The sequence below is a fragment of the Pyricularia pennisetigena genome, chromosome 3 (genome assembly GCF_004337985.1).
Source record: "Pyricularia pennisetigena strain Br36 chromosome 3, whole genome shotgun sequence".
In the NCBI taxonomy this organism is placed as follows: Eukaryota; Fungi; Ascomycota; class Sordariomycetes; order Magnaporthales; family Pyriculariaceae; genus Pyricularia; species Pyricularia pennisetigena.
Window position 1 is genome coordinate 1,241,261 of NC_043742.1, and position 14,938 is coordinate 1,256,198.

The 14,938-nt window shown below is 34.8% G+C and overlaps 1 protein-coding gene across 1 annotated transcript; it reads right to left on the bottom strand.

Moving 5' to 3' along the window:
• Nucleotides 1-10,229: 10,229 nt before the first annotated feature.
• PpBr36_02291 (uncharacterized protein) lies at nucleotides 10,230-11,408 on the bottom strand (the record flags this gene model as incomplete). Its single annotated transcript, XM_029889473.1, has 2 exons — nucleotides 10,230-10,564; nucleotides 11,081-11,408. The coding sequence occupies 2 exons, from the start codon at nucleotides 11,406-11,408 to the stop codon at nucleotides 10,230-10,232; spliced, it is 663 nt and encodes a 220-aa protein (XP_029753941.1).
• Nucleotides 11,409-14,938: the final 3,530 nt, after the last annotated feature.

Here is a 14,938-nt window from a genome sequence, read left to right on the forward strand (position 1 = left end):
ACCTATTTTAATCCGCCCCTCCATAATTTCCGTATATTTATTGGTTTTATCGTAGCTGGCGGATATTTGGATAAGGCGTTAAAATTCCGAACAGGGAGGAACTATATAAGGAAAGGCGAAATATTTTGCGATATTTTACGGAATTTCAAATATCGACGAATTTGAAAATTTTTAATAGTAAAATGGATAATGTTATAATAACGTAATCCACCGATTTAATTGGGATTTTTCGATTGCGTTAACGGTTTTTTTCCATAAATAACAATATATTTCCTTACATTAAACATATCCCAAAATTGGGACGTTACGAGGACTAAAATTATATTCCAAACAAAATAAGCTTTTAAAAACCTATATTAGTTTATCGATAATAATGGCCGAAAAAATATAAAAGTTAGCGAATCCGCTGTTAAATATTTTAATTTTAAATAAATAATATCGCCTTTAATTTAAACTTTAAAATAAAAATAAAAAAAATCTTTAACATTTTATAACCGGAAATGGTTTCGCGAGCACCCGTCCCCACGGTAAACCTTAAATTAAAATTTATTTGTAAAGGAATTCCAAGTATAAATATATTTAACGATATACCTGTTATCCGTAACGTATTCGCATCCTATTACCCGGATATATTCGGTTTCCCTTATTTGCTAATTTCCATTTAACGACCCTCTTATAACGTTAAATCCGCCGACGGCACCCAAATAAAAATTATGTATTTTTTCCCCGATACACCTGCAGGAATAAATACGCCACCGGATCGTGCAATTATATTTTGTTTTGGCGGCGGTTTTATTATAGGAAAAGCGGACAGCAATATTAATTTTACCGCTAATATGGTAATTTAAATATATAATTATATATTTATACCAAATTACCGCCGCGTACCGGAACACCCAGCCCCGGCGGCCGTGGTGTTACGATCAAGGTATCGGGTAACCTGTTCTTAGGGTAAAGTACAGTGGGTTAAAGCAACTAAACGTCTTAACTGGGTAACTGGGGTTCTCAATAACTGGGGTGAAATTATAATCGTTCTCAAGTAAATATTAAGGTTAACTAGAATTTGATTGCTGCTAAGCAATCCTAAAATCGAATCTATTTACATGGTAATAAACGTACCTTATATAAACTATATTCCAAATGTGATTTCCTTTAATCTATCTAATTTATAATTCCCAATCGAAATTTTACAAATCACTAAAATCACTTTTTTTGGCGATTACGTGGTATTACGTAATCTTTTCCTTTACGTAATTTTATTTCCTATCGGTCGGTGTTTTCTTAAGTTAAATATTATTAGGAGGGGTGTGACCCCGCTTGGCCTTACTGGTATTGGCCCAATTTATTTGGTCGTAATATCAGGTTTCCTTTCCTTTAACCAAATCCTTTTGGCCTTTAAATAATTTATACTCCCTTAATCCTTGTTTTTATTTCCATATTCCTTCCTTACTAACCTTTTTGCGCTATATTTAATCGCGTAATTAAATTAAAATCTGGTCGTTCGTCGACAGAACGTCGCCACGTTTTTCTTGCTTCCCTCCTTCCTTTTTCGGTGGATATACCTTTTTATTTTTATTATGAATTTCGCGGTATAATACGTTGCGCAATATCCCCGCAAAACTCCTTTCGTTGCATCGAATGTTTCCGTATTAACCGCTTTAATTACGACGTACTGGGTGTTTCGAATACCCAATTGCGTAATATCGGTCGGTAGCATTCCAAATTTAATGCTAAAGTGGAGGTTTTGGAAAAGGATATTTTGGCAAAGCAGCAAAGGATTTAGGAAAAGCAACTAAAGCTTTTCCGTTTGCGAAAATAAAAAAAATTGTGGTTTAAAAAAATAATACGAGTTATATTTCGCGGAATTAACGATTTGGAGGAATTGGATCGAATTGAGCGTAAAAAAGTAAAGCAGGAGGAGCGGCGGCGATCGGCCGAAATTTTCCCTAAAATATTATTCGAATCGCTTTTTCCGGATTCCAATTTCGTCTGGGATTCGACCTTCCCAATAAGTCCTTTAAATCCTTTTCTGTTGGACGAAATAAATGCTTTTGCGCAGCATTCGGTCGGTAAATTGCTTTTGTCCGTATATTTTGGTTTGTTAGTGTATGCTAATCGTTTCTTTATAAATTCGTCTAGTGGTATAGTTTCGAATCCTGGTCAATCTTTAGTTTTTGGGAATGGTAGGTGGTGCTTTTTTAAGTCGTCCTTTTTTTTTTGGCTAACTTGCTCGCAAATCCAATTCCTGGTAATATTAACGGAGTAGTTCCTGGCAATTCTGGAGGTGGTTAAAGGGTTCTTAAATGTTTTTTTCGTGTCCGTAATTTTCCCATTTAATAAGGTATTTTGTTTTACCGTAGTTGCGTCTGTGGTCCAGTATTCGTTCGACGTCGTATATTTCTTCCTCGTCGATTTCGATTATTTTTTGTGTATTAGTGCCGGGTGGTACTAGTTCCAATAATAATACGTAAAACGTTGGGTAGATTTTTATAATTCCTGGTAATAATAGTCTGTAATTGGTTTCGCTAATCTTTTTGTCGATTTTAAAAGGTCCAAGTTTTTTGTAATTAAATTTGCTATTTGGTCGTTGTGTTTTAATATTACGTCGAATGAGGTAAACGCTATTTCCTTCCTGGAAAGATGGTCCCTTTATCCGATATTGGTTGGCGTATTTGGTTATTTTTTTTCGTACGAATTCCAATTCCTGTTGGAGTTTTCGGTGGAGTTTTCGTAGTTCGTTTGCTTATTTATCGGTTCGTGGGGCCGTAATCGTGGTTTTTGGTTTTCCATATACCGTAGGGTTAAATCCGTAGTTGGTATAAAACGGGGTTATTTTGGTACTTTCATTTTCTAAGCTATTATATGCGAATTATGCTGTGGGTAATAACCGTACCCAATTATCCTGTTTATGGTTTATATAGCATTTTAAATATTATTTTAGTGTTTGGTTTGCTCGTTTTGTTTGTCCATTTATTTGTGGGTGGAATATTGTAAATAGTTTGTGGTCGGTTCCTAGCTATTCCATTAAAAATTTCCAAAATTTTAATGTAAAAAGCTTATCTTTGTCCGTAATAATGCTTTCTGGAAATCCGTGGTTGCTGACAATTACTCGTAAGAATATGTAAGCGATTTTTTCGGCGTTGTTACTTTTTTTATAGGGTAAGAAGTAGGCGTATTTAATAAGCTTATCCATTATAATTAGTATGCTGTCGTATTTAGTTTTAGTAAATGGTTTTTCGGAAAGTGGTAATTTAACGATAAAGTTTATTGTAATGGTTTGCCAGGCCTTATTAGGGGCTGGTAAAGGCTGTAAAAGCCCGTAAGGTTTGTATTTGGCGGATTTGCTTTTTGCGCAAAGTTCGCAGTTTTTAATAGCTTTTCGTACTTTTTATCGTATTCCTTTAAAATTATAGTGCTATTTTAGCCGTTTCCATGTTTTGGAAATCCTTTGGTGTCCGTGAGCTTTATTTTCGTGGATTTTCCGTATTTCCTCTGGTGTGGTTACCGTGTTGGTCGTTATAAGATTTCGGTAAACTGGTAAAAGGTTTCCGTTGTCGTTTACCGTAAGGATTTTCCGTATTTCCTCGGATATTATGTTTTCATGGTTTGGTTTTTTGTTAAAGGCGTCGGCCCTGCTATTTTCTGTTTTTTTTCGGTAAATAATTTTGAAATAGAATTTTAATAGGAATTTTGCCCATTTAATTTATCGTTTATTTAACATTTTGCTGGTGGTAAAATGGGTTAGGTTTTTATAGTCCGTATAAATTAATATTTCGTATTTAATTCCGGATAGCTGTGGTTTCCATTTTTTAAATGTTCGGATAATAGCTATAAATTTTTTATCGTGGATTTGGTAATTGAATTTTGGTTTATATAATTTTTGTAAAAAAAAGGCGCAAAAGTGCAGGCGTCCTTTTTCGTTTCGTTGGTTAAATTATCCTCCAATTACGTAATCGGATGCGTCGGTTTCGATTTCGAAGGGTTTCGTTGGGTTTGGTATTTTAAAAATCGGTTCTTATGCTATTGCATTTCGTAATTGTTCGAAAGCTTGCTGTATTTATTCCGTCCATTGGAACTTTAAATCCTTTTTGGTTATATTGGTTAATGGGGTGGCGATCGCGCCGTAACCTTTAATAAATCTTTTATAAAAATTTACGAATCCAAAAAATACCCGAACGTTTTTTACGTTCTATGGTTGGGGCCATTCCCTTACTGCTTAAATTTTTAATTTTTTTATCCTAATTTTTCCAGGGGCGATAATATATCCTAAAAAGTTAACTTGCTTGCTATAAAAAATGCATTTTTCGGGTTTAATTAAGAGTTTAGCGTTTTGTAGCTTTTGTAAAACTGTATGGACGTGTTTCTTATATTTTTCCAACGTCTTGGAAAAAATAAAGATATCGTCCAGGTAAATAACGACAAAAATATTTAGGCATTCCCTAAAAACGTGGTTAATTATGGTTTAAAAGGTTGCGGGGGCGTTAATAAAACCGAAAGGCATTACCAGGTATTCGTAATATTTTCGTTTAGTGCGAAATACTGTTTTCCATTCCTCGCCTTCCTTTATACGGATTAAATTATATGCTCTTTTAAAGTTTAATGTCGTAAACCATTGTGTTTGGTAAAGCATGTTTCGAAATTCTCCTATTAGTGGGAGCGGGTAACAATTTTTTATTATAATGTCGTTTAATTGTTTATAGTCCACGTATAATCGTAATTTTCCGTTCTTCTTTGGTACGAAAAGGATTGGATATCCTGTTGGTAATGTCGATGGTCTAATATAACTTTTTTTGAGGTTTTCCGCGAAATATTCGTTTAAAGCTTCCATTTATGTCGGATTTAGACCGTATATTTTATGGAATTTTGGTTAGGTTCCTTTTTTTAATGGTATTTCGTGGTCGAACGGACTATGCTCGGGTAATCCTGTTTCGAGTTCTTGGCTAAACAGTTGTATATAATTTTGGTATTTTTCTGGGATTTTGCCGTTTTTGGTCTGTTTTTTCGTGGTTTATATTATGTAATTGGATCGGTTTTAGCCTGTGGATAATCGCTTTTTTTCCGATATTGGCTCCGGGGTTAGTCGTCCTCCCTATAGGTACGCCATTTGTTTTATTTAGTCCTTCCGTGCCTTATATTTCCTATATAAACCCTGCTATGTTGGAAATCGTTCAATAATTAGGTGCTTTTCCTATTAAATTTGGCCTATAATCCAATTTATCCGGGGGTTGCTCCTTTTAAACCAGGGAATTCCTAAAATTATGTTTTTGTTCCTTATTTCCGTAATATCCAAAGTGATTTGTTCCTTTCGTCCATAGCTTTCCATTTAAAGGTATACGGTCTCTGTTTCGATGGTGCCGTTCCCGTATAAAACTGCCTCTCCTTTTACGGTTTATAATCGATATAATTTTTCCTTTTATCGCCAAAATATTCGTCGTTTTTTCACGATCCTTGGAAAAATGTAATTGTTTTATGTTCCGCTATTAAGGAGCGCTTATATAGGTTTTCCATTAAATCGTATATTCAGGAATATATGTTCGTATATTACTTTCGTGGTTTGCGTGGCGTTTAAAGTTCTTTGTTCCGTTTTTGTTGCTGCCGTTTGGTGCCCTATACCGTTTGGTTGTCCTAATTTTTTAATTTGCTGGATTCGCGTCGTGGGTCCTTATTTTTCTTATTTCGGGGCGTATGGCTGTTTTTAACGTTAATTTTATTAAATCGGTGCCCTGTTAATGCAGGCGTTCTTCGTACGTTTGTGGGTATTTCGTTGTTTTTAACGTTGGGGTTCCACACAATTCTGGTTATGGGTGCGGGTCCTGGTTATCGTAATTTCGTTTCGTGCCATACCTGTGCTTTGGCTAATATATGTATTTTGCAAATATTTCGGGTGCATTCGTACCATGGGAATTGTCTTTGGTTATAATATACCATAGGGTAATCGTCACAAGGGGTGAAAATTACCGCTGGTTCGGTGTTAAATCTTATTTTAATTTCCCAATTGGGTAATTTAATGGTGGTATATATTTCGTGGATACCTGTTGTTTTACGTCGTCGTGGGAAAAAATCGTGGACTATCTTTTTGCTAAAATGCAGTCCGCAATTATTTCGAAAACATTCTACCCAAAAGATTTTTATATATTTGGGATACTTAATATCCAAAATTGGGTGGTTTCCGAAAATTGGATCGATAAATCCTATAGGGTTTTGTATTTATATTCGAAATAATATTCCGGGAAATTGCATTAATTGGTCGTCTCGGTATAAGTCGATAAGTTTTTTCTCGTATATATAGGGGTTATTTTCCTTTGCTGCATTGTATAGGTTTGAAAATATAATTTCTTTTTCGCTAAATTCGTCTTTTAATTCGTTATTAGATTCGTCCGTTAGGGTTTATTGGATTATCCGGATGCGGTAAATTTATCCCAATGGTTCTGGTTTTAATTTTTTTAAAGTATTTAATTCCGTAGGTTCGGGTAATTTGGCGTTTTGCCTGCGTAATTGTACCGGTGGTTTGGTTTCAATAGGTACACGGTCTCCTACTGCTAAAGTCCGAATGCTTTTAAGTTTTTGTGGGTATTATCCTGCGTTTATTTTTACGCTGTTGTGGATTATGCAATTATCGTCGTAATATATAGTCCAGCTTTTTAAGCTGTGTTAATCCGGTGGTGTTTATTAATGGGTGGTAGTATTTAATTTTCGTAATTTTCTGGAATCGGGGTGTAGGTCCGGAGTATTTTGGGGACAAAATTTGGTTATATATCCTGGTTTTTCGCATTTAAAACATTTGCCATTTTTGGGATCCTTGCGCGGTTTTTTATATTAGGTCGCGTTAAGGTCCATGGGTCCGTTATATATTCCGTAGGAAATACTATATTGGCGAAACGGTTTGGGGTATTGGTATTTGCGTCCCGTGTTGGTTTATCGCAAAGCTGGCCCCCATACGCTGCGTTTTTCGCGTCGTTCCAGTTTCCGTTCGTAAAATCGGTTATCGATTTTAATTGCTAGCTTTACGTATTCGGTTAAGGTATCGGGTCGTTCTTTTTTAACAAATTCGTTTTTAACTTTTTTTTTAAATCCCGCATAAAAACGTGCCATCAGGGTTTCGGGGCCCCATAGTAATTTGGCGGTAATTTGTCGAAATTTACTGGTATATTTGGATGCCGATTTGGTTTGGGTAAGGCGTACCAATTTACGCTCAGCTGTACGTTCTTCGTCTAAATTACCGAATATTCCCCTAAAACATTTTTCGAAATTCTCGTAATCGTCGAAAATGCGGTTAATTTTAATTTTACGGTTTTTTTTTTTATCGTGGTCCAAATAATCTCGTAAAATTGGTTCGAACCAGGCAAGCGCATCGCCCTTTAATAGCGAGGCTGCGTAAATAACCTTTTTTGCGTTATTATCGAAATTATCCTCGTTAAAATGAAGGTAGGCCCGGGTTCCCGTAAAAAATCCCTGTAAGGTATTTGGGGTGCTATTATAGGGTGATGGTAAAAGGTATTTAATATAATTCCTATTGGTTCGATTAATTTATTCGGTTATTCGTTCCTGGAATTGTCGATTCTCTGCTTAAAGCGTCGCGACCATTTAACGCAAGGCGTCAGCGCTGGCCGGAACGTTAATGGTAAAAGGGGTTTAAGGGGTGGTTTTGTTGGAAGATATTATTTCGGCGATACTGTTCGGTATACTTTAAGGCAAAATATTGAATAGGAGCAATTAAAATGTTACGATTAAAGTATCGGGTAACCTGTTTTTAGGGTAAAATATAGTGGGTTAAAGCAATTAAACGTTTTAATTGGGTAATTGGGGTTTTTAATAATTGGGGTAAAATTATAATCGTTCTCAAGTAAATATTAAGGTTAATTAAAATTTAATTGCTGCTAAGCAATCCTAAAATCGAATTTATTTACATGGTAATGAGCGTGCCTTATATAAACTATATTCCAAATGTGATTTCCTTTAATTTATCTGATTTGTAATTCCCAATCGAGGTTTTACAGATCACTGAAATCACTTTTTTTGGCGATTACGTGGTGTTACGTGATCTTTTCCTTTACGTAATTTTGTTTCCTGTCGGTCGGTGTTTTCTCAGGTCGAGTGTTGTCAGGAGGGGTGTGACCCCGCCTGGCCTCACTGGTACTGGCCCAACTTGTCTGGTCGTAACACGTGGAAGACGTTTATATTACGTTAAAATGGGTACAAACGCATACCGCGGGCTTCGGTATTAATACGGAACGGGTGGTTTTTTTTAATATAAACGCTGGCGGCGGAATCGCCACCGGGACGGCCCTAATAATTTACGATAAAAATTTTACCAATTCGGAAAAATTTCCGCTACCGGCCGGTGTGGCGCTGCGGTATTTTATATTAAACGACCGCACGTTCCGGTCGATCGAAGACCCGGAATATTTTTACTATTTTTGGAATTACGTAATTAATAAAATTGCGTGAATAACGTACGCAGGCGGTAAAATAGGAAAGGAAAAAACGAACGAGATTATTTTTGTATACGCGGCGCCAACGCGGGTTAAACCGGATAAATTGCGGGGTTTTCCGCCTATATTTGTAAACGTCGAAAAACTGGATTTATTCCGCGAAAAAATTGATAAATTTGTAACCGTACTGGCCACCGCTAACGTTAACGTCGAATTCCACCATTATTCGGGGTTTTTATACGGCGTTAAAATAATAGCGCCAGGGATTAGTAAAACTATTATTATAAATAAAAATATTTGCAGATTTATTGGTAGATTTTAGCCCTAAAAAATTAAACCAATAAAATATGGCGCAATAAATGCAAAATAGGGAAATATTTTCGAAGATTTGCATCCCCAAAACCGGCGGGGCCAAAATTAATGGGGAAATTAATCGCAGCCCCTTAACGTATAACGGGGGTTACCGCTGCAGCAAAATAAATTGAAATTACAAATTGTGGAAACCAAATATTAAATATTAATTAATTACCCCCGCCTATTTATTTCCATTATACCGGAAAACTCAATTATTAATAGTAGTAATATCGTTATAACCCCCCAATTTTCCAAGTTATTAATGGTTAATACTGGTTTAGTGATTTTTTAATAGGAATAAATAACCTATATATAGCTAATTGATTTTTTTTAGTTTCGACCCATTTGTTTGTTTGCCTTTTGCACCTATAAAAATAAAGGGATTATATGTGGGGGAAAAAAAATAAATATATTTTATATATATATACGTCGGATACGTCGATTTTCGCGGATAAAAAAACCTTATATAGTTTGCCGTGTTTCCCAGCGCGATAAAAGGTCGCGTTGGAACGGAAAAAAATGTTTCCATACATAACCGCAAATTTATTTTTTTGGTATTGAATGTTAAATAGGGGCCAAAAAGTTTTTATTTTTTTGGATTGGAAAATGGGGATTTGCAAAAAGAAAAAAAAACTGTTAAAATTTATTATTTCGTAGTGAATTCGGTTAATGGAAACGATTGCTTTCCGGGTACCGGATAGCGATAAACAGAATTCCCGTTGTAAAACGGCGGGGCTTTTTATACCTGGTAAAAGGGCCCATAATTATAACCGGTTATCGGAATGGGAAATTAACGTATTTTCGGTGAAATGCAGCGCTTAAATAAGATATCGGACAATTGTCAACTCCTTTTTTAGGATAATTTTATTTCATTATTTTATTTACCCTATTTATTTTATATATTAAACTTAATTTTTAATTTTTCGCCTAAATTGACCTGGTTTTCATTTAATAATACGTAATTAAACGTTATTGCCTAATCCCCAGTTTTTACGCTTTTAGGCGTTTATTAAATAACCTGCTATTTGCTGTTTTAATGGTCGCAATAAAGGGAAATCGATCGCAGCGGAACTAAAATTCAGTTTTGCCGCCGAGATTTTTATTTAAATGCTTTCTTTACTGATTTTATATTAGCGATAGCAGCGGTTTTTCCTATTTGTAACTGTCGTTTTTTGTACCGTTTATATAACAGGAATCTTTTAAACAATTTTTTAAAAGAAAAAAAAAGATAGAAAACCCCCACCAAAAAGTAAGGAACCATTTGTAAACCAATGCTTATTCCAGTTATAATTTCAATTCCAAAACATTAATCGGATTTATTTTGACCTAGAAACCAGTATTTATCGTAGGGGCAGGCCCGTCGGGCCTTTCTTTCGCCCTCCTGCTATTATAACGCGGTATCCCTGTGCAATAATTATATATTTATTAAATTATTTAGTATATTTAATTAACGCCGCGATATTCGAAAAAATCGCAAAATTCGCGCATTTTTATCATTTTACCCACAAACTTTTTTTCCATAATCACCGAAAAAACGCACCCTTCGTCGGGGTTAGTATATTTGACAGGCGGATATATAATAATAGCGTTTTCCGTCGAAAAACCGCCGAATAAATACCGATAAATAATCGGTTTCCCGAACCCAAAATTAAAATTATTAACGTCGGTAGGCCTATGGTTAATTACAAATATATTTATAGGCGGATACGAGTTTAATCGCAAGTTAATAATATTTTTATCCCTAATAAACGCCATTTTATTTAGTAATTTGTCGATATGTTCGTTATCGCAGTTGTTTGTTAACGCGCGGATATAGCACGTTAATTTATTTAACGGCGTTTCGTCCACCATTTCGGCGACCGTTAATGGAGGGACAGGGTTCGTATTTAAAATAACGCAACCTAACGCGTTACGCATTAATCCTTGGGGCAAAGGTGGGCGGTAGAACCGCGGTCGAAAATTAATAGCTTCGCCCCATTATAAAACCATATTTCGCGAAAGGTTATATAAAATAATTCTTATTTTATTAAAAATACGTTGAAAATAAATATACGACGTATTATACGTCGATACCCAATCGCCGTTCCGGGGCGTGGCGAACCTTTTTAATTCGACCGTTTTATTTTTGGGTAAATGGAGCAGTACCGCCTATTGTTTCCGGTAATTTTGGTTTTTTTAGGGTATAGGCGGATTATCGATCAATTTATTAACCGGAATTTTAATGGTTAAACGCGATATATCCAGGTTTACCGGGTCGAAAAGCGGGAAGGGTATCGAATTGGCCAGGGTTGCATAATTGGCCGCCAATTGTATAATATAGTTTTTAAATCCAATTGCATCCAAAACGTAATAATAAACCTGGACGACCAAAACCAAACCACCGGTGTACCGGTTAATTTGGTAAACGGATACGGTAAGGCTATTATTTGGGTTTACCTTAAATTTTTCGCCCCATATTATTATTGGAATACCTATTTTAATTGTTGTAAATTTTTTTTCCACACGATAGGGAATAATTGGATGGAATGGTTTATTCCAAAAACTAATATTTTTTAGAATTTCGCCTCCAAAATGGCCTTTTTCGATATTATTTAAAGTTGGAATACCGGCATTTGGATCCATATTATAGATAATAACCTGTATTATTAATTCGCGTTTTTAAATAAATAAATACCGGCCCTGTTTATCCTTTTTAATTATTCCCTATAAATATTAAATTTGAGCGAAGGTATATATTAGCCCAGATTTTAACAGTTCCACGGCCCGGTTTTTGTTTTTATCCCGGCGGCGGAAAAAAATGGCGTAATTGGTGTATGCGCAATTGGGGATAGTATTAATAATGGAAAATTTAAATGGTTTTTTAATTAGGGTTAATTCCCGGTTTAACGGCTGGAAATAAATTATTTCCTTAAATATTATGCGGAATGCGAGGATATATTTTAAAAGGAGTCGGTAAATACGAAAAAAAATAAAATTGGTTAAACGACCTAATAAATATCCATATAATATATTATTGTAACAAACGGTAACGCAGCAGTTAAAAGGCCCAAAATTGGGGTTTTTAAATAAATTTGAAATTCCGTCCCCGCGTTTACGAATTCGAATATATTGTAATATAAAACGTATTACAGGTATTATTTTTCCGCAAACGGCGAATTTTGTGGTTATTACGTCCAATTTTTTATCCCGATTTGATTTTCTAATAATTATTTTGTTTCGTTAAAAACCAGTTTTGCGAGCAATGTTATGGGAATATTCCATTGTGCGATTACCAAAAATATGGGGCACGATAATAAATTAGCCACCAATTTTTTTTTATATTACCCGCTTCCAGATTTTAGCACCAATATATCGAATTTGGTATTATATAAGGAATTAGGACCATTAATTATTAATTATTTATTCCAAATTCTATTAACACCCTTATATTACCCATTAAAATACCGCGGGATTTGGATTTTAAATTAGTTTTTAAAGTATTTTTATTATATAAACTAAAATTGGAATTTTAAAATTGAAAAAAATATCGAAAAAACATCGAAATTAGCCTGGAAGGTGTTATATTAAAGTAAAAATGCGGTAATATAAATTAACGATTCGGAAATTTTTATAGCAGGCCGAATTGCGAGGCATGCTGCAAAACCATAAAAACTAATTTTTTTTAATTTCGGTTTAACGATTAAATTTCGCCGCGACAAATTTTACCAAAATATAATAATATTGTTGGAAAAAAAAGGGAAAAAAACGACCGTGTCCGATTCGCCAAATTGGGACGTTAAGCCTATTTAACGTTAAAATTTAACCCCGTTAAATAGCGTATTTGCGGTACCGCAACCCATATTTAAACGTAAATATAGGGTTTTTGGTGTTAAACGGCACGTTTTCCATTAATTTTTCGACGGTTTTTTACGAACGAGGTAAATTAAAAGGTAGTTTGCCCTCCGGGGCTGTAATATTAAAAATTATATCCAAAAAAGCCTCGGTTCCGCTTCCAAAATTACCAAAAACGGCGGCGGCATTTTTTGCGATTTTAGGAATAACGGCTAATTTATTTAACATTATATCGACGACGGTGGGGACGGTTTTATAAATAATAGTTTAACGTACCTTTGTTATCGCGTTAAATTCGAGCGATCCAATATGGAACCGGGATTCGAAACCGCCCGACCGAGGTTCGTAAAACGCCTGTAAGTGGAAAAAAACGTAATCGGCCTTTTTTGGGGTTTTAATAACCAAAAAATTACGATTTTCGAGGGTGGTAACGCCAAAGTTTTTAATATAAAATTTTGTCGAAATATTAACCCTGGGTCCTTTAAAAGGGAGCAATTCGTTTTTATTAATAAAAAAAATGTAAATTTTACGTTGCGCGTTTTGGTTAAAACGGACGAAATAATTATTGCCCACAATATTCCGAGCGGTTTCAAGGTCGACGAAAGGGTTTTTAAAAAGGCCCAAAATAAATTTTTCGCGGAAAAGACGTTTAACGGAGGCGTCGATGCGATTTTCGCTAACGTTACCTTTTTTAACCAATTATATAACCAATTTAAACCGTGTTTTGCCGCCAAATTGGTTAATACCGGCGTCGAAAATATATAAAATTCAATCGAGTTCCGACAGGTATTCCACGCCCCACGCGCGGGCCGGTATATTTTAACCAAGGATTATAATATCCGTAATTAAACCCTAGTCGGAAAAAATAATCCTTTTAAAACCGAGCGTTTTTTTTAAAAGGTATATTATAATTTATTTGTTAAAAAAAAAACCGATAAGGTCGTATTTGGTACCGAGCGGGCGTAAATAATACGGTATAATTTACCGGGTTCCCGTTGCAATAATAATTTTAAAAAATATAAAATAATATTTAAAATTATTACCGGGATATATTTGGTTTTTACCGTATGCGAAATGGGAATCCTCGCCATTTTTTATCGGGCCGCCGCCAGGGAAATACTTTATAACGGTTATAATATTATAGGGTTTAACTTGCCCGTTTTAAAATTTTTTAATATATTCGACAAAAAATTTAACGGTAAAAATGGCGTTTTCGCCCCAAATATTGTTTTAACGAACCCATTTCGGCTCGGTCGCGACATTTATTTGGGGGTGTAAAACCGCCCGAATTCCGACGGCCCGATATTCCTCGCGCGCGATTTTAGTAAATTATTTTACCAGGTATAAATAACGAATTTTAGCGATTCGGATTATTGAGAAAAGGCGCCGGCCCGCACACCTATACCAAAATTATTTGTAAAACTGTATCGTGGATCCGACGATATAATAACCGGAATATTAAAACGTATATTTAATACGCGTTATTAAACCAAATTAACGAATTAGGCTATTTTTTTTGCATTTATTATTTCGTTTGCGATATTAAAATATATTATTAATTTTTCGGTTATTATATTTTCCGTGCTATTACGCCTTTCGCCCCCTTTATTAAAAATCCCACGCGGTTTTTGGAAAATTATAATTTGGAAAAACTGACCGGTTTTTTCTTCAATGGTTATACGTTTAATAAAATCTTCGACGCGATCGTCGACGTAATAAATGGGGTTTTTGTGAATAGGCAAATTATCGCTGCTGTTAATTGGCTTATAAACCGAAGCAAAATTAAATAAAAATTCGTAATAACAATTAATTCCCCAAAGAAAAATTAACGCTGCAAATTTTTTATGGAATTTTATAATGGCCAAATTTTCGGTAATAAAATTGCCACGGAGTTAGATTAATAGCGCAGGCCATACATTTAAATTGGTTTAAAACAGCCTTTAACCAAATATATGCAAATTAATTAAACAATTGGTCCTTCCCCGACCTAAATATAATTTTGAAAATTGTGGGGTAAAAAATTGCAAATTCGTATTAAATTTAAACAATCCCAAATTCGGTTTTATATTCCCAAATTTGGGAGCTTTTTTTTTAATCCATTTTATTAACTTATACAGGCCGTTGGTTTACCGTTTATATGGCGGTTTTTTATTAATATAGCCCAAAATTGGGCCTGGCCCGAGGCCCACAGTTATTCCGCCCCGTAACCGCATTTTTTACATTACGGACAAAATACGTTTTTCTTTATATGTTTCTTTTTTAAACAAATAATTCGCAAAAAACATGCTATTTTTTGCTATTTAAAAAATAACTTTATTAAA